This window comes from Chiloscyllium plagiosum, chromosome 1 (assembly GCF_004010195.1).
Source record: "Chiloscyllium plagiosum isolate BGI_BamShark_2017 chromosome 1, ASM401019v2, whole genome shotgun sequence".
In the NCBI taxonomy this organism is placed as follows: Eukaryota; Metazoa; Chordata; class Chondrichthyes; order Orectolobiformes; family Hemiscylliidae; genus Chiloscyllium; species Chiloscyllium plagiosum.
In genome coordinates this window covers 118,790,148-118,814,189 of record NC_057710.1, presented here as the reverse complement: position 1 = coordinate 118,814,189, position 24,042 = coordinate 118,790,148, and the positions used below count along the sequence as shown (strand labels likewise).

At 42.1% G+C, this 24,042-nt stretch overlaps 1 protein-coding gene across 12 annotated transcripts in view; it reads right to left on the bottom strand.

Moving 5' to 3' along the window:
* The window catches only part of LOC122552211 (collagen alpha-1(XXV) chain), a 647,058-nt gene that overhangs the window by 20,584 nt on the left and 602,432 nt on the right, over nucleotides 1–24,042 (bottom strand). For 9 of the 12 annotated variants that reach the window (XM_043694864.1, XM_043694871.1, XM_043694887.1 and 6 more), the window contains 5 exons: nucleotides 16,738–16,773; nucleotides 15,645–15,698; nucleotides 11,429–11,482; nucleotides 2,380–2,406; nucleotides 1,773–1,817 (listed from right to left, as the gene is read on the bottom strand). In XM_043694864.1, the coding sequence (XP_043550799.1) occupies nucleotides 1,773–1,817; nucleotides 2,380–2,406; nucleotides 11,429–11,482; nucleotides 15,645–15,698; nucleotides 16,738–16,773 (216 nt within the window). The remainder of the gene's footprint in view (nucleotides 1–1,772; nucleotides 1,818–2,379; nucleotides 2,407–11,428; nucleotides 11,483–15,644; nucleotides 15,699–16,737; nucleotides 16,774–24,042) is intronic. The other 3 variants (XM_043694880.1, XM_043694902.1, XM_043694922.1) reach the window with 3 other exon arrangements.

Here is a 24,042-nt window from a genome sequence, read left to right as displayed (position 1 = left end):
GAGAGGTTTACAGTCAATAGGAGAATAGTAGATATCTAGTTCACACCAAGGTAAACAGTCAACTCACACAAGATCACAAGAAAGCATTAGATGGAATGCTCATGCAACTTAAAAGTGCTCTCTGAATGAACATCTCATTTACTTCAAATATGAGTGTTTAAATCCAAATGCCAAAGCTTCAGTATTCCTTAATATCTCATTCAGTCAACCACTTTCAAATGCTGCTTTCAACTTTGGATAACTATCGCTGCTTTCACATCAAAATATGCACTGTACTTTTAAATCAAATGCTTTAAGTTGCCAAATGAAGTAGTAATCGGGAAAACTTGTTTAATTTTATGTTGTTGCAAAATACAGATTATGGAAAAATATTGACAAAAACAGAAATAAGCTCAGCAAGTCTGGCAGCACCTGTGGAGAGAAATCAGAGTTGACGTTTCAAGTTGAGTAACCCTTGCTCAGAACTCTATAGGATCTGAAGAAGGGTCACTTGACCCAAAATGTTAACTCTGATTTCTCTCCACAGGCACTGCCAGACTTCCTGGGCTTATCCACAATTTCTGTTTTTGTCTCTGATTTACAGCATCTGCAGATTCTTTTGGTTTTTATTTATGCAAAAATATGGGATTGAGAAGAAACAGAGTACAGGTAATTGGGTCACTTAGATAGTTTATGCGGAGAAATAGTGATGGTTAGCTGTTCTAGTTCGCTGAGCTCAGCAGAGGCATTACAGAGAAAGACCTACTAAAGAAACAGCTGGGGAGAGGAGTGATAATGTTGTGAGACAAAATTATTTATTTGGGAGGGGGGCTGGCGTGGTTAGTTAATTAAGATGAAGCTTTTCTGTAAAACAGTGGATCAAGTGAGAAAGTAAAATTTAAAAAACACTGTCATATCTTAGTTACAATATTATGGAAAGTGGTAAATCCAATGATAATGCTTCGAGTTTACATATTTCTTCAAGAGCACTGGAATAATTTCAAATATAAAAATCTTTGGTATGTTGACATTATTGTCATTATTTTTGTTAAGTTTTATGTCAACTTGTAAAACTGGATTCCGAATGGAAATCCTTCTATGCAAACAGTGCCATTCCAGGCTGTTCCTCATTGGTGATGCTTTGCCTTCCAACATCACTGACCACTTGGACAGATCGACAATAAAATCAAATGATCTTGCTAATTGCCATTGTCAATTTCCTAAAAAACCGAACCAACTGTTTTAAGCTCAGGTGTAAATGAAAACCAGGTCTTCAAGCAATAAGAACTATAAATATTGTGGAATAGCTTTTACTTCAGATGCGAAATAATCAACTCCAATGAACTATAGTATTTATATAATGAATGTTCTTTCCTTATCTCAATCCCCACAAAGTTCTTTGCTTGATGTGTGATCACTGGTCTTTACTTTTTATTTATTAATGATTATCCATATGACAATGAACATGATATAGAAACAATTTGGAATGTAATGGGAAATAATCTGCATGAATTCACTGTGATGAATACCACTTGTATTCTATCAGGTTAACACTGACTTTTAGTACTTCACTAAACAGTGTTCAGTTACGTTTGCAAGGCTATTTATAAGGCATGTGTACAGTGAATGGAAACTACCACACTCACTGTATTGTATTCTACCCAATCCAATTTCAGAAGGAATACTGGAGGTCTAAGTGCATGTGGCTCTCATGCTTGCATATCATTTCATTCCAGCAACACTGAAAACAGCCATTTGAAGACACTTGTAAATGCAGAGATCTGTAACAACACCTTTTCGCCCCTTTCTCCTTTATCTCCTTTCGGACCAGAGAAACCCTGAAAGAAATAAAAGTCACCAAAGTAGCTCAGAATAAATTTATAATTCTTGCTGTGGAGAAAAATAACAAAGAATGATAACAAATCTGTTCATCCAGACTAAATTTTACTGTACAAAGAGACCAGTCTGCTTAACCTTCACTTGTTTCCTCCTTATCCCTAACTTGTTCATTTTCATGTGAACCTGCTATTTAAATCTTTAGCTAAATAAATAATTTGGCTAGCCCAATTTTGTCAGTTCCCTTCATTTTCTCAAATGAGAGAGGCTGACAAACTGTCTCCTTTCCAAAAGAGATTCCCAACTTCCTAAACATCTTTTCATGAGGTAAAGATTGGATATATGTCATCAGAATTGATATTTGAATCTTCACCTTTTTCTTTGACAGTAATAGCATTTCTGAGGAGGATCTTTAAACAACTTGAAATTCATAAATAAAGTAAACAAATTTGAAAAATAGCTCAAGACTCAACAGATTTTAGATTATTCTCTTTTAAGTGAACATAATTGGAAACCTTAGAAATAAGACTGGGAGAAGCAAAGTGTAAAGGAAACAGGACTTACGTCTAAACCTGGATCTCCATCAATTCCCTGTCAAAGAAGAACATATACATAAGGACAGACATATTTGATTCCAATTTTTAAATGAACACAGTGTTCTCAGACTGCAATTTCCTGTGGGTGAATTTTAACTATATTATAACTTGTTTCATCCATTTTACAAATAATACCTCCTAACATCCCAAGTAAAGCCTAATATTATGGAATACACAGACAGAAGTAAGGTTTGTGAAGATTTGTAGCTCAGGTTGAGGTTTACTCGCTGAGCTGTAGGTTTGATATCCAGACGTTTCATTACCTAGCGAGGTAACATCATCAGTGGCGACCTCCAAGTGAAGCAAAGCTGTTGTCTCCTGCTTTCTTTTTATATCTTTCTCCTGGATGGGGTTCCTGGGGTTTGTGGTGATGTCATTTCCTGTTCGTTTTCTGAGGGGTTGATAGATGGCATCTAGATCTATGTGCTTGTTTATGGCGTTGTGGTTCCCATGGACAAAACCAACGTCGTCTACAAAATTCCATGCAAGGACTGCCACAAACACCACGTAGGACAAACAGGCAGAAAGTTAGCCACCAGGATACATGAACACCAGCTAGCCACAAAAAGACACGACCCTCTCTGCCTCGTAGCCCTATGCATGGTTAAAATAAAAATCATTTCGACTGGGACAACACATCTATCTTGGGACAGGCTAAGCAAAGACATGCCAGAGAGTTCCTAGAGGCCTGGCGCTCCAACCACAACGCCATAAACAAACACATAGATCTAGATGCCATCTATCAACCCCTCAGAAAACGAACAGGAAATGACATCACCACAAACCCCAGGAACCCCATCCAGGAGAAAGATATAAATAGAAAGCAGGAGACAACAGCTTTGCTTCACTTGGAGGTCGCCACTGATGATGTTACCTAGCCAGGTAATGAAACGTCTGGATATCAAACCTACAGCTCAGCAAGCAAACCTAAACAGACAGACGTTTCTGCAGTCGGCAGCGAGAAATCAGAATGGTGTGTTGCCTCCCTGGTGCCAGATCAAGGATCTCTCAGAGAGGGTGCAGAGTGTTCTCAAAGGGGAGGGGGACCAGCAGGAGGTTATTATACACATTGGAACTAACGACTACCATATGTTGAAAGATTGGAGCAACTGGGCTTGTATATGCTTGAGTTTAGAAGGATGAGAGGGGATCTGATTGAGACGTCTAAGATTATTAAAGGATTAGACACTTTGGAGGCAGGAAGCATGTTTCCGCTGATGGGTGAGTCCAGAACCAGAGGACAAAGTTTAAAAATAAGGGGTAGGCCATTTAGAACAGAGTTGAGGAGAAACTTCTGCACCCAGAGAGTGGTGGATATATGGAATGCTCTGCCCCAGAAGGTGGTGGAGGCCAAGTCTCTGGATACTTTCAAGAAAGAGATGGAGAGAGCTCTTAAGGATAGTGGAATCAAGGGTTATGGAGATAAGGCAGGAACAGGATACTGATTGTGAATGATCAGCCATGACCATAATGAATGGTGGTGCTGGCTTGAAGGGCCGAATGGCTTACTCCTGCACCTATTGTCAGCTCAATGTTCCAGGATACAGATGCTATTGGAAGGAAAGAAAGGGGGGAGGGGGCAAGAGAGGAGGGGAGTGGTGTTTTTGGTAAGGGATAATATTACTGCTGTACATAAGGAAGTTATTCCTGGGAATATATCCAGGGAAGTTATTTGGATGGAGCTGAGAAATAAGAAAGGGATGATCACCTTATTGGGATTGTACTATAGACCCCCCCCCCCAAAATAGTCAGCAGGAAATTGAGAAACACATTTGTAAGGAGATCTCAGTTATCTGTAAGAATAATAGGGTGTCTGTGGTAGGGAATTTTAACTTTCCAAACATAGAATGGGACTGCCATAGTGTTAAGGGTTTAGATGGAGAGGAATTTGTTAAGTGTGTAGAAGACAATTTTCTGATTCAGTATGTGGATGTACCTACAAGAGAAGGTGCAAACCTTGACCTACTCTTGGGAAATAAGGCAGGGCAGGTGACTGAGGTGTCAGTGGGGGAGCACTTTGGGGCCAGTGACCATAGTTCTATTAGTTTTAAATCATGATGGAAAAGAATAGACCGGATCTAAAAGTTGAAGTTCGAAATTGGAATAAGGTCAATTTTTACGATATTAGGCAAGAACTTTCAAAAGTTGATGGAGGCGGATGTTCACAGGTAAAGGGACGGCTGGAAAATGGGAAGCCTTCAGAAATGAGACAACGAGAGTCCAGAGACAGTATGCTCCCGTTAAGGTGAAAGGCAAGGCTGGTAGGTACAGGGAATACTGGATGGTTAGAGAAATTGAAGTTTTGGTCAAGAAAAGGAAGGAAGCATATGTCAGGTATAGACAGCAAAAAAATAGTGAATCCTTAGAACAGTATACAGACAATAGGAGTATACTTAAGAGGGAAATCAGGAGGGCAAAAAGGGGACATGAGATAGCTTTGGCAAATAGGTTTAAGGAGAATCCAAAGGGATTTTATAAATACATTAAGGACAAAAGAGTAACGAGGGAGAGAATAGGGCCCCTCAAAGATCAGCAAGGCAGCCTATGTGTGGAACTGCAGGAGATGTGGGAGATACTAAACTAGCATTTTGCACTAGTGTTTACTGTGGAGAAGGACATGGAAGATATAGAATGTGGGGAAATAGATGGTGACATCTTGAAAAATGTCCATATTTCAGAGGAGGTATTGCTGGATGTCTTAAAACACACGAGAGTGGATAAATCTTTTACATCATGATTTAAAACTAATAGAATTATGGTCACTGGCCCCAAAGTGCTCCCCCACTGACACCTCAGTCACCTGCCCTGCCTTATTTCCCAAGAGTAGGTCAAGGTTTGCACCTTCTCTTGTAGGTACACCCATATACTGAATCAGAGTGTATCCTAAAACTCTGTGGGAAGCTAGGGAAATGATTGCTGGGCCTCTTGCTGAGATATATGTATCATCGATAGTCACAGGTGAGGGGTGACAGAACACTGGAGATTGGCTAACGTGGTGACACTGTGTAAAAGAGGTGGTAAGGAAAAGGGAACTGTAGACCAGTCAGCCTGACATTGGTGGTAGGCAAGTTGTTGAAGGGAGTCCTGAGGGACAGAATTTACATGTATTTGGAAAGGTAAGGACATATTAAGGATAGTGAACATGGCTGTGTGTGCGTGGGAAATCGTGTTTCACTGGCTTGATTGAGTTTTTTGAAGAAATAAAGAAGAGGATCCATGAGGGCAGAGGGTTGGATGTGATTTATATGGACTTCAGTAAGGTGTTTGACAAGGTTCCTCATGGTGGACTGGTTAGCAAGGTTATATCACATGGAATATAGGGAGAATGAGCCATTTGGATACAGAACTGGCTCAAAGGTAGAAGACTAAGGGTGGTGGTGGAGGGTTGCCTTTCAGACTGGAGGCCTGTGACCAATGGTGTGCCACAAGGATTGGTGCTGGGTCCACTGCTTTTCAGCATTTACATAGATGATTTGGATGTGAACATAGGAGGGATAGTTAGTAAGTTTGTAGATGACAACAAAATTGGAGACGTAGTGGACAGTGAAGAAGGTTACCTCAGAGTAACGGGATCTTGATCAGATGGGCCAATGGGCTGAGGAGTGGCAGATGGAGTTTAATTTAGATAAATGTAAGGTACTGCATTTTGAAAAGGCAATTAAAACAGGACTTATGCACTTAATGGTAAGGTCCTGGGGAGTGTTGCTGAACAAAGAGACCGTGGAGTGCAGGTTCATAGTTCCTTGAAAGTGCAGTCACAGGTTGATAGGATAGTGAAGGAGGAGTTGGTATGCTTCTCTTTATTGGTCAGAGCATTGACTATAGGTGTAGGGAGGGGCTGAATAAGTTGGGTCTGCTTTCCCTGGAGCGTTGGAAGCTGTGGGGTGACCTTATAGAGGTTTAAAAAATCACGAGGGGCATGGATAGGATAAATAGACAAGGTCTTTTCCCTGAGGCATAGGTTTAGGGTGAGAGGGAAAAATGTAAAAGGGACCTAAGGGCAACCTTTTCATGCAGAGGGTGGAATGAGCTGCCAGAGGAAGTAGGGGAGGCTGGTACAATTACAACATTTAAAAGACATCTGGATGGTTATTTGAATAGGAAGGGTTTAGAGGGATATGGGCCAAGTGCTGGCTAATGGGATTAGATTAGTTTCGGATATCTAGTCAGCATGGACAAGTTGGACTGAAGAGTTTGCTTCCTTGCTGTTAACCTTTTAAGAATACCTATTGAGCAAATGCAATCGGAGCTATGCTACAGCGATGTTAGATCACATTAAACAGGACCCTTTGCCTGGAGGGTTCCAGGAGATTTGCTTTCTTTCCATTTCTTGTACTGTTATGTTCAGATAACTTGTTAACGTTCAATCACATAACAGGTCTGATCTTACTACATGGTGGCAATGCTGGCAGACACACGGAATGGGCACAGATCAACCGAATTGGCCCCACAGTGCAGCAAACAAGTGACTTTAACCTGGTCACCAGTCTGCTGGCTAACACAGGTGGGGCCGTGTGAAGCTGACTTCAGCTCGATTCAACAAAGAATTCTGCCATCACAGACCTGAAAACCTTCTGAATGATAATGGGGCCCTAGAAAAGCTGAATGTGGTGGTTCTGCAAGGAGAAGGCGAGCAAGTTGGGTTTGTACCCACTGGAATTTAGGTGGTGAGCAGGTTGGGTTTGTAAGCACTGGAGTTTAGAAGGTGAGCAGGTTGGGTTTGTACCCACTGGAGTTTAGAAGGTGAGCAGGTTGGGTTTGTACCCACTGGAGTTTACAAAGTGAGCAGGTTGGGTTTGTACCCACTGGAGTTTACAAGGTGAGCAGGTTGGGTTTGTACCCACTGGAGTTTAGAAGGTGTGCAGGTTGGGTTTGTACCCACTGGAGTTTACAAGGTGAGCAGGTTGGGTTTGTACCCACTGGAGTTTAGAAGGTGTGCAGGTTGGGTTTGTACCCACTGGAGTTTACAAGGTGAGCAGGTTGGGTTTGTACCCACTGGAGTTTAGAAGGTGTGCAGGTTGGGTTTGTACCCACTGGAGTTTACAAGGTGAGCAGGTTGGGTTTGTACCCACTGGAGTCTAGAAGGTGAGCAGATTGGGTTTGTACCCACTGGAGTTTAGAAGGTGAGCAGGTTGGGTTTGTACCCCTGGAGTTTACAAGGTGAGCAGGCTGGCCTTGTATTCACTGGAGTCTAGAAGGTGAGCAGGTTGGGTTTGTACCCACTGGAGTTTTGAAGGTGAGCAGATTGGCCTTGTACCCACTGGAGTTTACAAGGTGAGCAAGTTGGCCTTGTACCCACTGGAGTTTACAAGGTGAGCAGGTTGGGTTTGTACCCACTAGAGTTTAGAGGTTGGGTTTGTACCCTCTGGAGTTTAGAAGGTGAGCAGGTTGGGTTTGTACCCACTGGAATTTAGGTGGTGAGCAGGTTGGGTTTGTACCCTCTGGAGTTTACAAGGTGAGCAGGTTGGGTTTGTACCCACTGGAGTTTACAAGGTGAGCAGGTTCGGTTTATATCCACTGGAGTTTAGAAGGTGAGCAGGTTGGGTTTGTACCCACTGGAGTTTAGAAGGTGAGCAGGTTGGGTTTGTACCCACAGGAGTTTACAAGGTGAGCAGTTTGTACCCACTGGAGTTTACAAGGTGAGCAGGTTGGGTTTGTATCCACTGGAGTTTAGAAGGAGAGCAGATTGGGTTTGTACCCACTGGAGTTTACAAGGTGAGCAGGTTGGGTTTGTACCCCTGGAGTTTACAAGGTGAGCAGGCTGGCCTTGTACTCATTGGAGTCTAGAAGGTGAGCAGGTTGGGTTTGTACCCACTGGAGTTTAGAAGGTGAGCAGGTTGGTTTGTACCCCTGGAGTTTAGAGGTTGGGTTTGTACCCACTGGAGTTTACAAGGTGAGCAGGTTGGGTTTCTACCCACTGGAGTTTAGAGGTTGGGTTTGTACCCACTGGAGTTTAGAAGGTGAGCAGGTTGGGTTTGTACCCACTGGAGTTTACAAGGTGAGCAGGTTGGGTTTGTACCCACTGGAGTTTACAAGGTGAGCAGGTTGGGTTTGTACCCACTGGAGTTTACAAGGTGAGCAGGTTGGGTTTGTACCCACTGGAGTTTACAAGGTGAGCAGGTTGGGTTTGTACCCACTGGAGTTTACAAGGTGAGCAGGTTGGGTTTGTACCCACTGGAGTTTACAAGGTGAGCAGGTTGGGTTTGTACCCACTGGAGTTTACAAGGTGAGCAGGTTGGGTTTGTACCCACTGGAGTTTACAAGGTGAGCAGGTTGGGTTTGTACCCACTGGAGTTTACAAGGTGAGCAGGTTGGGTTTGTACCCACTGGAGTTTACAAGGTGAGCAGGTTGGGTTTGTACCCACTGGAGTTTACAAGGTGAGCAGGTTGGGTTTGTACCCACTGGAGTTTACAAGGTGAGCAGGTTGGGTTTGTACCCACTGGAGTTTACAAGGTGAGCAGGTTGGGTTTGTACCCACTGGAGTTTACAAGGTGAGCAGGTTGGGTTTGTACCCACTGGAGTTTACAAGGTGAGCAGGTTGGGTTTGTACCCACTGGAGTTTACAAGGTGAGCAGGTTGGGTTTGTACCCACTGGAGTTTACAAGGTGAGCAGGTTGGGTTTGTACCCACTGGAGTTTACAAGGTGAGCAGGTTGGGTTTGTACCCACTGGAGTTTACAAGGTGAGCAGGTTGGGTTTGTACCCACTGGAGTTTACAAGGTGAGCAGGTTGGGTTTGTACCCACTGGAGTTTACAAGGTGAGCAGGTTGGGTTTGTACCCACTGGAGTTTACAAGGTGAGCAGGTTGGGTTTGTACCCACTGGAGTTTACAAGGTGAGCAGGTTGGGTTTGTACCCACTGGAGTTTACAAGGTGAGCAGGTTGGGTTTGTACCCACTGGAGTTTACAAGGTGAGCAGGTTGGGTTTGTACCCACTGGAGTTTACAAGGTGAGCAGGTTGGGTTTGTACCCACTGGAGTTTACAAGGTGAGCAGGTTGGGTTTGTACCCACTGGAGTTTACAAGGTGAGCAGGTTGGGTTTGTACCCACTGGAGTTTACAAGGTGAGCAGGTTGGGTTTGTACCCACTGGAGTTTACAAGGTGAGCAGGTTGGGTTTGTACCCACTGGAGTTTACAAGGTGAGCAGGTTGGGTTTGTACCCACTGGAGTTTACAAGGTGAGCAGGTTGGGTTTGTACCCACTGGAGTTTACAAGGTGAGCAGGTTGGGTTTGTACCCACTGGAGTTTACAAGGTGAGCAGGTTGGGTTTGTACCCACTGGAGTTTACAAGGTGAGCAGGTTGGGTTTGTACCCACTGGAGTTTACAAGGTGAGCAGGTTGGGTTTGTACCCACTGGAGTTTACAAGGTGAGCAGGTTGGGTTTGTACCCACTGGAGTTTACAAGGTGAGCAGGTTGGGTTTGTACCCACTGGAGTTTACAAGGTGAGCAGGTTGGGTTTGTACCCACTGGAGTTTACAAGGTGAGCAGGTTGGGTTTGTACCCACTGGAGTTTACAAGGTGAGCAGGTTGGGTTTGTACCCACTGGAGTTTACAAGGTGAGCAGGTTGGGTTTGTACCCACTGGAGTTTACAAGGTGAGCAGGTTGGGTTTGTACCCACTGGAGTTTACAAGGTGAGCAGGTTGGGTTTGTACCCACTGGAGTTTACAAGGTGAGCAGGTTGGGTTTGTACCCACTGGAGTTTACAAGGTGAGCAGGTTGGGTTTGTACCCACTGGAGTTTACAAGGTGAGCAGGTTGGGTTTGTACCCACTGGAGTTTACAAGGTGAGCAGGTTGGGTTTGTACCCACTGGAGTTTACAAGGTGAGCAGGTTGGGTTTGTACCCACTGGAGTTTACAAGGTGAGCAGGTTGGGTTTGTACCCACTGGAGTTTACAAGGTGAGCAGGTTGGGTTTGTACCCACTGGAGTTTACAAGGTGAGCAGGTTGGGTTTATACCCACTGGAGTTGAGAAGAATGACAGGAAAAAGGCAGAAAAGCAGAATTGAGCATTATCTGATCAGTCATGACGTCACTGCTAGTGCAGCAGGGTTACTGGGCTGAATGGACTACTTTTATTCCTATATCTTACCGTCTTATATTCCTTGGCTTGTACATTACACAGAGGTGGTCTGGTCACCTTGCTGCAACCATTTTCAGAAGCCCTGACAGGATTGTATGTGTCAACTAGGCAGTTAACTGCTTGCCATTAGGTCTTCCATGCTTCAAATTTAAACTGTTCACCATGAGGAGTCGCTGACCAATCAGGGAGTTGGTAGCTCTTTACTTCTCGCAGAGCCATCAGAGGTGGTGACCATTGTTAGTATTGCAGCAGGATGCTGAGTATCCAAAATGGAGCTGACCCTAAAACCCAGACGTAGTTGGTCTGGTTTGCCAGGGACAATCAGAGAGGGAAGGAAGTGGAAGTGGAGGGGGAGTTCTTTTAGCTTGCACTTTCTGTGTAACACAATGTGTCCCCGATCCTTTCAAGGCCACAGAAAGGCTGCCTGCTTTAACAGATAGTCTCCCCACATGGCATACGGTCTCCCGCCCTGCTGTTAATTGAATAGGATAGAAGCTCTTGAGTGGTTGTCATTTAGGTAATAAAGAGCCTAAAGCCTTTTGACCGAAGAGCATCTTCAATCTTTCTTATCTCAAACTGGGATGAGTCAGGAAAGGCAATGGTGCACTAATTACTGCCTTCTTTCCAAATCCTGTAGCACCTTTCCCTGCTCCAACTCTCATCCCGCATCAAACTCCACCCATTATCATAACTACTATGGCCCTATAAATGGCGGTTTCCCTATTCCACAAGATTACTTCTTGGACAGTGACGACGAATGAAAATGGCCTGAGGTGAGTTTCTGAATCCGCCACAAACCCATTCTCTCAATCACCAAAACGTCCTCTAAAAACCTCTGAAATTACAGAGCAAATAGAACTCATTACCAGCCATTCATAATTGCACGAAAATAGTGCAATCTTTCTTACGCTTTGTACATCTACTTGGTACACTTACAGGCAAACCTGTGGGTCCCCTTGGGCCTGGGTTACCAACTGCTCCTTTTTCACCCTGAAATGACAACACTTAACATAAACTAAATGGCCACAGCTTTGATGAAGAAAGCATGCATTCTCAACTGCTTTTGTGGTTTAGATGTGAAAATTACAAGTGCAGGGGAACCCTGTGGAACAAGTTTGAAAAACACATGTTTAAGTATAAAATTAAACAGCAACACCTAATGGAAAATAACAGCTGAAATGAAAACCATTAATAATGAAGATCCATTTGTTTGTCATAATGTTCTCAATACTTGGAATTGTTTTCACAAAGGAGATGGCTTAATAGCTTTAGCATGTTTTAACACTGAAGCAGCAGCTCCAATATCTGACAAAAAAAACATGTTGGGACTATACTATGAAAACCTTGAAGCAGTTTATCTTTTGCTCATGGTAGTTGTTCAGATTGTATATGTCATTCTGCTTTTAAGATAATTGAGATTTTCCACTCTGCTAAGCCCATTGTGAAGAGATTCTATATTCAATACAATTCATGGAAAGTGTCTTGTCAAACCAGAAACACAGCAAAGAATGCAAGATAGATTGCATGAGCCTTCCTTCATGAAAGGTACCTGGCTTTCTGCAAGCGTGGCTTGGAAGTTAAATCCCTGGCATCCTTCCATCTCAGTACTGGGGGTGGGGTCCTGCCACATACAGGACTAACAGTCCTTCTATAAACTTCCAAAATCCAGCTAATACTTCTAACCCTAATCACATAACAGTTTAAAATATTATCCATTATTAGCATTTAAAAAAAATTCAGTTATGGGTGTTAATGTCAACAATTATTGCCCATCCCTAATTTATGTTAAGAAGGTGGTAGTGAGCTCCCCTCTTGAACCACTGCAGTCCATTTGGTTCAGGTAGACCCAGAGTATGTTTGGAAAGATGGTCCACATTTCTGACACAGAAACATTGAAGGAACAGTGATATATTTCCCAAGCTGCACATTGATGTGTGGTTTGGAGTGGAGCTTGCAGCTAATGGAGATACCCAAGTGCTTGATGCTTTTCTTGTCCAAGATGGGAGAGGTATGGGTTTGGAAAGTGGCATCAAAAGATGTTTGGAGGGTTGTTGCACTATATCCTGCACAGTGTCATGGGGTCCCTGGAGTGGACGGAATGAGGATTGAAGGTGGGTGGATGGGATGATCATTGAGCTGCCTGCTTTTTCCTGGTTGGTGGCTGAACAGATTGAGTAGAAATATCTACTGGGATGATCACAACCATCTTTGTGCTCGGTATGACACCAACGGGTGAAGAGTTATTCCTCTGATTCTGAATGAGTTACAATATTGAATATGTTGTATTGTTTGTTTGCATGGAACTATTTAGCCTTGCTTCTACACCAGCAATGAACAAACTCCCATTTGATCTGACACACTGAGCAATAACATGGATCACTTTGGAAAATAAAACTCCCTGTCTCCTGACGCAAACACTCAGAGACAACTTCCACCTTCTACAATTTTGCTTCATCCATCATCCTAGAACTTGAGATTGTGATAAATGGGTTTAATAAATGCAACATGATTTAAATGGATGAATCTACAGATACAGTGAAAATGTGAGAACTGCTTTGTGGTCCTCTGAACTGTTCTGTTCCTACACACTTCAAAACATGTCATATTTCACAGAAGAATTTCCAAGCTAGCTCAAATTGGTAAAATAATTGTAAAAAAATGCACCATTTTAAAACATAAGTTGTATTGGTTATGATTCACATTTCCCAAATTATTCATGCCATTCTAAAAAAGAAGTGCTGTAAATTGTTGTTCTTGGTTCCAGCAGGGTATTTTACCTGATGTCACAAATCTCGTGATGTCCCTTGTAAAATAAGAAACTACAAATGGATGTCACAGTGCAAAAATCCAACAAACATCTATTACACCAAACTATTCTGTACAAACATTTTACATTCATAGGCATGTCAGTATCTGGGCTAACATTACACTGTTAGATTACAATCGAACAGTTCCGTACATGCTTCAGGTGATTAGAGTTAAGATGGAGTATGTGATCTTTATATCCTTTCATTACATGCAAGGATACAAGGATGACATCATGAGCTTGCCTTGTAAAGTCATGCTGCAATACTGAGCCTGGTAAAGCTATAGTGACATACTGCAAGTGGTAAAAGTTTAATGACTGACTATGTCACGTAAAGGCATAGTAGCATAATGTGTCTGGTACTTGTGTGATAACATAATGTATTCGGTAAAGACAAAGAAACGTATTGTGTCTGGTAATTTGTTTGGTAAAGGTTTAATGACATACTGCATCCCGTGAAAGTATAGTGACATAGCATGCCAGCACAGGTGTAGTAATGTACTGTAAGAAAGTGAGACTGCAGATGCTGGAGAGTCAGAGTAGAAAAGTGTGACGCTGGAAAATCACAGCAGGTCAGGCAGCATCTGAGGTCACATTTCAGGCATAAGTCCTTCATTAGGAATATGGTTGGGGCGGGGGGGGGGGTGCGGAAGAAGGGGGTAAATAGGGGGATGGGGTGGGGCTAGTAAAAGTATAGTGGCATATTGTGTCTGTTAAGCTATAGGGACATATATTTGTGCAACAATGGTACAATGACACACTGTGCGGTAATGGTACAATGATATACTGTGTACGGTAATGGTACAGTGATATACCGTGTGCGGTAATGGTACAGTGATATAATGTGTCCAGTAAAGGTACAGTGATATAATGTATCCGGTAAAGGTAGAGTGACATATTATGGTACAGCGATGTACTGACCGTGAGGACTAACACAGCAGTCCCTCCCCATGAAAGAATGATCACGGTGAGTTTCTCCTGTTTCTGCCATTTGCAGGCTTTGGAGGACAGCCTTCGGAAGACAGCCTTCATAATGGGTTTCACTTCTCTTTTCTTTTAAAACTAATTCCAATGACTTAAAAGCAGATTATTCAAAAGTGGGTGTCTGAGTAAACTTTTCTACATTTTTTCAGATGAATTATTTTTAGTTGGCTTTAATAAATTATTATCACTCTTACATACAATTAAAATTGCACAAAGTCAAGTTGATAAAATACTTCCTATTATACTGACCAATCGCACTGACCCATGGTAGATTTAATGTTTGTGATTATACAAATGGGTTTCAGCAGAAAATTAAATTCTCTGAACAGACTGCAATTTGTGCTCACTGCAGCCTGAGCAGGAATCCTCCCCATAATTTAGTGGTCAGTTGCGTTGTTTAACCTTACAGAAAGTAGGTCTGCTCTATCTATTGGCTATAGGGATCCTTTGTATAATGAGTTTAGGCAAATTTCAATTACAGTTTCTGGTGCGTATGGAGTTGAAGCATTAAACTACACCTTTTTCCTGTTATAAAGTTTACCTTTTGAGAAAATGATTTGTGGACAGAAAAAAATACATCTCAGCATCCTTTTATAATCTGGGCAAACTTTCAGATTTTAACATCAAAATGTCAGAGTATTTTCCAAGCCGCTTCTGGCAGAGTTGTGATATTATGGAATCAGAGTCAAATATTTTTTTAAACAATGCCATATTTACAGAGCGGATATCACCAGGACTAAGAGAGGACAGATAAAATTTTCTTGAATTGGATACTTAGGGCTCACATGGGGAAATCTGGAATTTAATACACAATGCCAAAAAGCATTGTTAAAGGATGCTGTCACATATATTATGACTGAGACACATGATAGAAGCGGTACCATGGAGGAGGAGATTGGAGTTTAAATTGCAAGCCCAGTTTGTAATGTCTGGGGGATTATTATGTAAACAGGAGTATTATGTAAGAAGCAGGAGTAAAGGGGGGGGGGGGGGGGGGGGGGAAAGGAGATCAGCTTGCTTCACTTAGCTGAGCAGCTACTGGGTGAATCAGTAGATCTTTCAGGGACTGTCCCACTCATTCAACCAAGGAATTGCATCTGGATTCGGATATAGAGATGGGGTGGGAAATAGGGATGAATGAATAGGAAAGGGGAAAATGTCATCAAAGTAAATTATGAAAGACCAAAGTAGATAATCAGTCAAAGGCTTGGCATTACCACCAGCCATGTAGCTTATTCCTCATCAATAATTCACTCAAGTAAGATTAACATTCATGTTTTTCAGGTTATTTCTAACTCCTCGGTTCTCATTGTACATTATATACAGTTCACTCCTTCTCAATTTATCCAATTCAGTACTTACCCTATCTCCCTTTGGGCCAGCTGGCCCTGCAGGACCCATTGGACCATCGAGACCCTTCAAACACAAAGTGAAAAATGAACTGTGATGAATATTATCCCCAACATACTGCTAAGTTCACAGGGTATCCAGCTAGAAGACAGAAATAAGATGAAATCATCTCACATCCATGAGAGTTACCCCAGAGTCCTGTCCTATTCGTGCTGCAAAAGCATTTCCAAAAAAGACAGAAGCAGTAGATCACAGAAGATAGTCTGTTTTCCTGTCTCCACAGTTTTGCTTTTCACTTCCTCAGCTTGTGTCTGCCTGTCAAGTCCATTCCCAGAAACACCAACATGATGATAAATGATCAGGAAATTGCCTTGGTCTGCTCTATTACCCATCTACTACTTGAAAATACCATTGTGAATCTTGATTACCTGGTAACCACCAGCTGTGACCGGTTCCAAGTTGATCAGTGATAGAAGAGGTCTGTATGAACTCAGACTGTAAGTCTTGACTATTTTTGTTGGTTCTTTTGATAAAAATGTATTGCAACAGTAGAGAGGGATGTTATCTGCTTTGTGAGAGTCCCCAGTAAAGATCCTGCTTTGGGACCCCCACGTTTTACCAGACAGTGATATTAATTACTACTTACTTAATCTGGTGTCAAATCCATGCACAGATGGTAATGAAAAGACATATTTGGCATCAGCAACACACAAGCAATGGCCTACAGGTTTTCTTTCTCTGGATTCATTCTTGACTGCTTTGGGGCTCTGCGCAATTGCATGAGTTGTGCAGTCCTATTACTGTCCTGGGAAATGGTTAAAACTAAATGCTAAGACACTGCCACTGCCCCCCTCTCTCTGTCTCTGTCTCACTTTATATGGGAGCAACATTGCCTTGAATGGATAGTGAAAAAAAAAGGTAAATTAGTCAACAGGACTTGCCAGTGTCTCACACTGAATGGTGAGAAATCCATGCACAGAGAGTGGAGTGAGTATGAAGGAAGGGTTTGTGAGCACAGAGCGATTACTGACTCCAGTGGACTGCCAGCACCAAGCAGAAAGGATATAGTCAAAAGGAAGGACAAAACGTACAAATACTCACTCACCCGCAGTCCTGGCTGTCCATCTAAGCCAGATGCACCCTGCATAATTTGTGTCAATAAAGGGATGGGTAAGAGGAACACGAGTTTAGTGTACGATGGTTAATGATCATAAACAACAATGCACAGTGATAGTAAGGTGGGAATTCCTGATGCAATTGTGTATTAAACATGAATCACAGACATAAAAAGACCAAAAAAAAAACAAAGGGATTATATAAATGATAACAGGGAACAGATGATACGAAGTTATACAACACTAAAGTTAATTAATCAGAAACAGTTATAGGTGAGAAGTGCACAAGAGACTGGTTAAAAACCAGTCAAACTGTGCTCAAGGGATAGCCTAACTATCACAGCTGGACAAGCACTGGGGAAGCTTTTCTCTGCACAGCAGATGTAGCCAAATTATAAAATTGATAGAGAACAGGTTTACAATTTGATTCCATCTGGAGCACATAGGAAACCTTTCCTCATCTTCTCACCATTGACTCTCAGTGGCTGGAATGTTGAAATTTGCCTGTTGAAACATTTGTGAATTTATGAACAGTGAACAGTGGCTGTGTCAATAGGCAGATCAAAGAAATAAAATTATGATGAACCTGCTTAGAGATTAATGGTTAAAAAAAACAAAGGATTCAAAAACACACTCCAACTTTCATGTAATACAGATGCATGTGAGCTTCACCCTGACCATAACACAATTCTTGGAAGCAAGTTGTTTCTTGTTTATTATAATGAGATGCACAATATGGGGAATATCTCACAATGAAAACAAAACTGTTATGAAGTTAACAAAGGAGATACAGCAAATTAATGACAAATTAAAATAAATACTGGAAATCTGTTTTAAATACATATCCAGTCCATGTATTTAATACTACCCTTCAAACATTGGTAAGAAAACCCCCTTTTTGTAAAACTGAATGTATATATCAGAGAAAAAGTGGAAAGTGAAGCCCAGACAGCAATATGCTAAAATGATTAACAAAAGAGCAGAAATGCAATTCATAACATCTCAATTTATACGAAATGAAAAGTAGGGATAAGTACAGAAAAATGTATAATGATCATCTTTGTCAGCCAGTAAAAGTGTAATTGGATGAAGAAAATAGGAATTCCTCTGGAAATAATGCGTCGGTGCACTCCTCTTTATGTCTAACTGCCTTGTAACTAACGACTTCCTTTAAGTTTTCTCGTTTTCAATGTGAAAGATGTTGCTATTGCTATATTAATGCACTGAAACACAGATAGTACTTAGCTACAGCTGTCCTTTCTGCTGATTACAGTCCATCATATCCCTCACCTCTTCCTTTGACAAGTTGTGTTGTGTTGATCCTGTTCTCATACTGACCTGAGGAACCTTGCTTATTCTTCCCATTCCTCCATGAGATGGTCCAATTCTGAACTTTAGCTCCCTCTCCTGGCCTACGTTTTAATTAGTCATGGGTCTCTCACAGAGATATTTGATAAGGATTTGTATTATCTTTATTTCCACCTCATTCGCTGCGATGGCTCATCCAGGTTTCCCATCTGTGTCCTACTTGCTTCGATGATACCATTATGTTCAACAGAAACTTCCTTTTTCCCCCTTCACTGAAATGTTTGCACCTCTGTTTTTGTAGACCCATTAATCACTTGCCTCTATATAGTCAGATTGAAGACTTGAGGTGACTGCCATCTTCTGGTGTTACTTGTGCAGTATATTAGGAATGTGAACAGTGGAAAAAGATTTAAGTATTGGCAGTCAAGTCGGTCAAACACACAGATTTAATTGGAATATTCCAATTCAGCAAGGTCTTTCTATATGTATTCTGGAGCTGTGTTCTTACATTTAAAAATATCCAACAAAACTAATACCGATTGAAGATTTGAAGCAAGTCAAGCAATTATTTAATGTTTTCTTTCCACAATTACATCACTTATTAACATATTCTTCTATTTTGACAGTACATATTTAGAGTGATCCTTTTTCAAATTCTGCCTTTTTTTTTAGCAGTGAGATGTACACTAAATCAGTGGAAAATTTGGAAAAAATAGAACACTCTTTTTGTTACAATCCATTTTGTGGATGCATGTCCAAAAGGATACAAGATTCTTGAAATAAAAATCAGAAAATGTTGGAAATACTCAGCAGGTGGGATAACATATCTGTTTCCTTCTTTGGAGATGATACCAAACCTACTGAGTTTTCCAGGATATCCTAACTTTTTTATCTATTGATTTCTAGCATCTGTAGGAACTTACTTACGTTTGAAAGTTCCTGGCTTTTTCCTTTGTTCTAAAATTTTGATTGCAGGAAGAGGCTGCTTCTCATCACCACCCCTTCCCTGTCCCGACATCATAGAGAGGCAATAATGAATGATTATGTTGTTTTCTAGAAGGAGTTAGATATTGTTCTTAGGGCTAATGGGATCACAGGATATTGGGGGAAAGAAGGAACAGGGCTCTGAGTTGAATTTGTTTATTCATTCATGGGACATGGATGGCACTGGCCAGGCCAGTATTTGTAGCCCAAACCCTAATTATCCAGAGGCCAGTTGAGAGTTGGCCACATTGCTGTGGGTCTAGAGTCACATGTAGCTCAGACTGGGTAGGGACAGCAGATTTCCTTCCCTAAAGGATATTAATATCAGATGTGCTTTTCTTGAAAATCACCATTAGACTCTTGATTTTTATTGAATTCAGATACAATCATCTGTCAATGTAGGATTTGAGCCTGGATCCCCAGAATATTACCTGGGTCTCTGGATTATTAGTCTAATGATTATGGGTCAGCCATGTATAGTTGAATGCATATACAATGAGTAGGTTTGACTGCCTTCTTTTGGTCTCCTGCTCCTTGGATGCTGCCTGACCTGCTGTGCTTTTCCAGTACCACATTCTCGACTCTCATCTCCAGCATCTGCAGTCCTCACTTTCTACCACTGCCTTCCTTTGATCCCCTGCTTGGGATAATAAACATTGCAGTTATATCTTCTGTTTCATTGCTAAAGATATGCTTAGCCATGATACTATTGAATAGCAGAATAGGTTCAAAGGGCCAAATGGCATACACCTGCTGCTATTTTCTAAGTCTCTATGATTTTCATAGTCAGAAATCCTGCCAGCTGGGCAAATAACACTGATGTGCAAAGCAGTTGTACCTGGAAGGGAGCTAGTAGCACAACAATCTGCTGTCTGCACAGCAATTGATCACAAAGCGATTCATTTCCAAACGGAAAATATTGAGTTTACAATCAGCAATAGTGACCCCAAACTCAGTTCCTCTTCTTCTTCCTGAATAGAATGGCAGTGTTTCTCAGATGCTGTGGGTCTTCTGCAGAAAAGGACATGTCCAGATGGATCTGCCTCTTTATACAAAAGACATCATCAGTGGGGTTTGGGAATCAGGTGAATACTGGTCCTATTAACTGTCAGAAGCCCAAGGTTGTAACAATTCTACTTTAACCCCATAACTCAGTCCTTAAAGGTTTATCCCTGTAGGTCTCCTCAACATAGCCATTCAGTTTCCAAGGTAGTTCAGTCTCGCTGCTTGCTGCAATATGGGCTGGAATCATCCATTCTGGAGGACAAGGTCAGTTTTGTGTAGCGAAATGATTACCACTTCCATCTGGGGGTGGGGTTTGGGTTGGTTTTACTCAAGCAATCACATGATGCTGGCTCATTGCAAGTGTGCGCCGAATCGTGCGACAGGGACTTAAAAAGAAAAGCTTGCTGTATGGATGTTCAGTCACCTTTAAAGTTCAGAGAACCTTAATTACAAACCTTACCCCACTGTCAGGAAGCTACGTTTAGCCTCCTGTACAATAGATTTGCCTGCCTGCCTTCCTTTCTGCTCCCAGGAGCAGAAGATGATCCCTCGCATGGTCACAACTTGTTGAAACAAATAAAATCAAGAGATATTTCATTGAAAATTAATTCCATACAGGGACTACCAATGGTTTTAAAAGCTTTACAGGCTGGGGTCCATTATTTCAAAATGTTGATGACCCAGGTCTCTCAAAAATAAAGCTATGGATACTGATACTGTTAATCCTGAAAAAAAACCTTTCTCATTCTGCATTTTTTCTTCAGTTCTGCTCAGTGCCAATTCCCTTCACACTCTTACTCCCTGCACATTTTTCTCCCTCTCACTCACTTTTATGTTTCTCTCTGTCTCTTCCTTGAATACCATTTGTCACTTCCTGCCTTAGGTTCCTCTTCCCTTTATTTTTGTTTCCCTTTCAAATTTTATTTCTGTTCCTTTTCATCACCAACCTGATATTCAATGATCACTCTTTCATTGTTCCTCTTCCTATTAGTTACCCTACATTTATTTCCCTCTTTCATTCACATATTTATTTCTGTCTCTCTTTCTAATTCCATATCTTCTGCCATTCCTATTGCACTTCTTTTACTTCTCTTTCTTCTTTCCTTTCTCTTTTTCAGTTCTATCTTGCTCCTGTTCTCTTGCATTCCTTCACACCTCTTTCAACCTCCGCTTCTGTTTCTCTCGCTTCAACAGGTGTTTCCTTTGGCTTTCAAGAAATAGAAAAGAGAGGGAAATGCAGGGGTAAAATTTAACATCACATCGGGTCATAGAGTGTGAGAGATGTACGGCACAGAAAGTGACCCTTCGCTCTTACTCGTCCAAGTCGATCAGATATCCTAATCTAGTCCCATTTGCCAGCACTTGGCCCATATCTCTCTAAACCCTTGCTATTCATACACCCATCCAGGTGTCTTTTAAATGTTGTAATTGTATCAGCCTCAACCACATCCTCTGGCAGTTCATTCCATACACAGACCATCCTCTGTGGGGAAAAAGTTGTCCCTAAGGTCCCTTTTAAATCTTTGCCCTCTCACCCTAAACCTCTGCAATCTAGTTTTGGACTCCCCCACCCCAGGAAAAAAGACCTTGTCTATTTACCCAATCCATGCCCCTCATGATTTTATAAACCTCCAAAAGGTCACCCCTCAGCCTCCGACACTCCAGGGATAAAAACATCTCCAGCCGATTCAGGCTCTCCCTATATCTCAAATCCTCCAATCCTAACAATATTCTTGTAAATCTTTTCTTGAAACTTGAAAGGGTTCAGAAAAGATTTACAAGGATGTTGCCAGGGTTGGAGGATTTGAGCCAAAGGGAGAGGCTGAACAGGCTGGGACTGTTTTCCCTGGAGCATCGGAGGCTGAGGGGTGATCTTATAGAGGTTTATAAAATCATGAGGGGCATGGATTGAGTAAATCGACAAGGTCTTTTTTCCTGGGGTGGGGGAGTCCAGAACTAGAGGGCATAGATTTAGAGCGAGACGGGAAAGATATAAAAAAGAACTAAGGGGCAACGTTTTCACGCACAGGGTGGTACATGTATGGAATGAGCTGCCAGAGGAAGTGGTGGAGACTGGTACAATTACAACATTTAAAAGGCACTTGGATGGTTATTTGAATAGGAAGGGTTTGGAGGCATATGGGCCAGGTGCTGGCAGGTGGGACTAGATTGGGTTGGGATATCTGGTTGGCATGGACGGGTTGGACCAGAGGGTCTGTTTCTGTGCTGTACATCTCTATGACTCTATGTTTAAGTTTCACAACATCTTTCCTATAGTGGGGAGAGCAGAATTTGACACAGTACTCCAAAAGCAGCCTAACCAATGTCCTGTACAGCCGCAACATGGCATCTCAACTCCTATATTCAATGCTCTAATCAATGAAGGCAAGCACACCAAACATCACCTTCATCACCTGTCTATCTGCAATCCACTTTCAAGCAACTATGCTCCTGCATACCCAGGCAACACTCCCCAGAGCCTTAACACTAACTGTATAAGTTCTGCTCTCATTTGCCTTACCAATGTGCAACACCTCACATTTATCTAAATTAAACTCCATCTGCTGCTACTCAGTCCATTGGCCCATCTGATCAAGGTCCAATCGTACTCTGAGATACCTTCTTCGCTGCCTACTATACCTCCAATTTTGGTGTCATTAGATTTAGATTAGATTAAATTAGATTACTTACAGTGTGGAAACCGTCCCTTCGACCCAACAAGTCCACACCGACCCGCCGAAGCGCAACCCACCCAGACCCATTTATCCCTTCACCTAACACTACGGGCAATTTAGCATGGCCAATTCACCTGACCTGCACATTTTTGGACTGTGGTAGGTAACCGGAGCACCTGGAGGAAACCCACGCAGACACGGGGAGAATGTGCAAACTCCACACAGTCAGTCAGTCAGTCACCTGAGGCGGGAATTGAACCCGGGTCTCTGGCACTGTGAGGCAGCAGTACTAACCACCGTGCCACCCTGCCACCCATCCGTAAACTTACTGATTACGTCTCCTATATTCACATCTAAATCATTTCTATAAATGACAAAAAGCAGTGGACCCAACACCGATCCTTGTGGTATACCACTGGTCACAGGCACCACATTAGCCAACCTTCAGTCTTCCAGCATCTCACCAGTGGCTATCGATGATACAAATATCTCAGCAAGGGACCAAGCATTCACCTCCTTAGCTTCACACAAAGTTGTGGGATACACCTGATCAGGTTCATCTTTTTTATGTGTTTTCAGATGCCCAGCACCTCCCCGTAGTATGGACACTTTTCAAGATAGGACTATTTATTTCCCCAAGTTGTTTAGCTCCCACATCCTTCTCCACAGTGAATACTGACATAAAAGACGTTCAGTATGTCACCCATATCCTGTGGTTCCTGTACTCCTACAGTATATCCTACTGCCCTTATACTCCTATACCGATTCACTCAGTCCGAGCTGTCTATACCTGACATAGGTATGCTTCCATTTTTTTAACCAGAGCTGCAATTTCTCTAGTCATCCAGCATTCTCTGCACTTAGCTTCTCCTGATAAAGGCTAGTAAATAGGCTGGACTTTTTTCACTGAAGCGTAGGAGGTTGAGGGATGACCTTATAGAAATTTATAAAATCATGAAGGGCATAGAGAAGATGAACAGCAAAGGCCTTTTCCCTAGGGTGGGGGTCAATACGAGAGGGCATAGGTTTAAGATGAGAGGGAAAAGATTGAAAAGGGACCTGAGAGCGAACTTTTTCACACAGAGGGTAGTTTGTATATGGAATGAACTGCCAGAGAGAGTGGTAGATGCAGGTGCAGTTACAACATTTAAAAGACATTTGGACATGAATAGGAAAGGATGCAGGCCATGTGCCTGTATCCTTTTAATTTTGGGAAACTTGGTCAGCATGGACGAGTCGGATCGAAAGGTCTATTTCCGTACTGTATGACTCTATGACTCCAGTTGATGTAAACTGAGTCAGTGAACATATTGCAGACTGGAG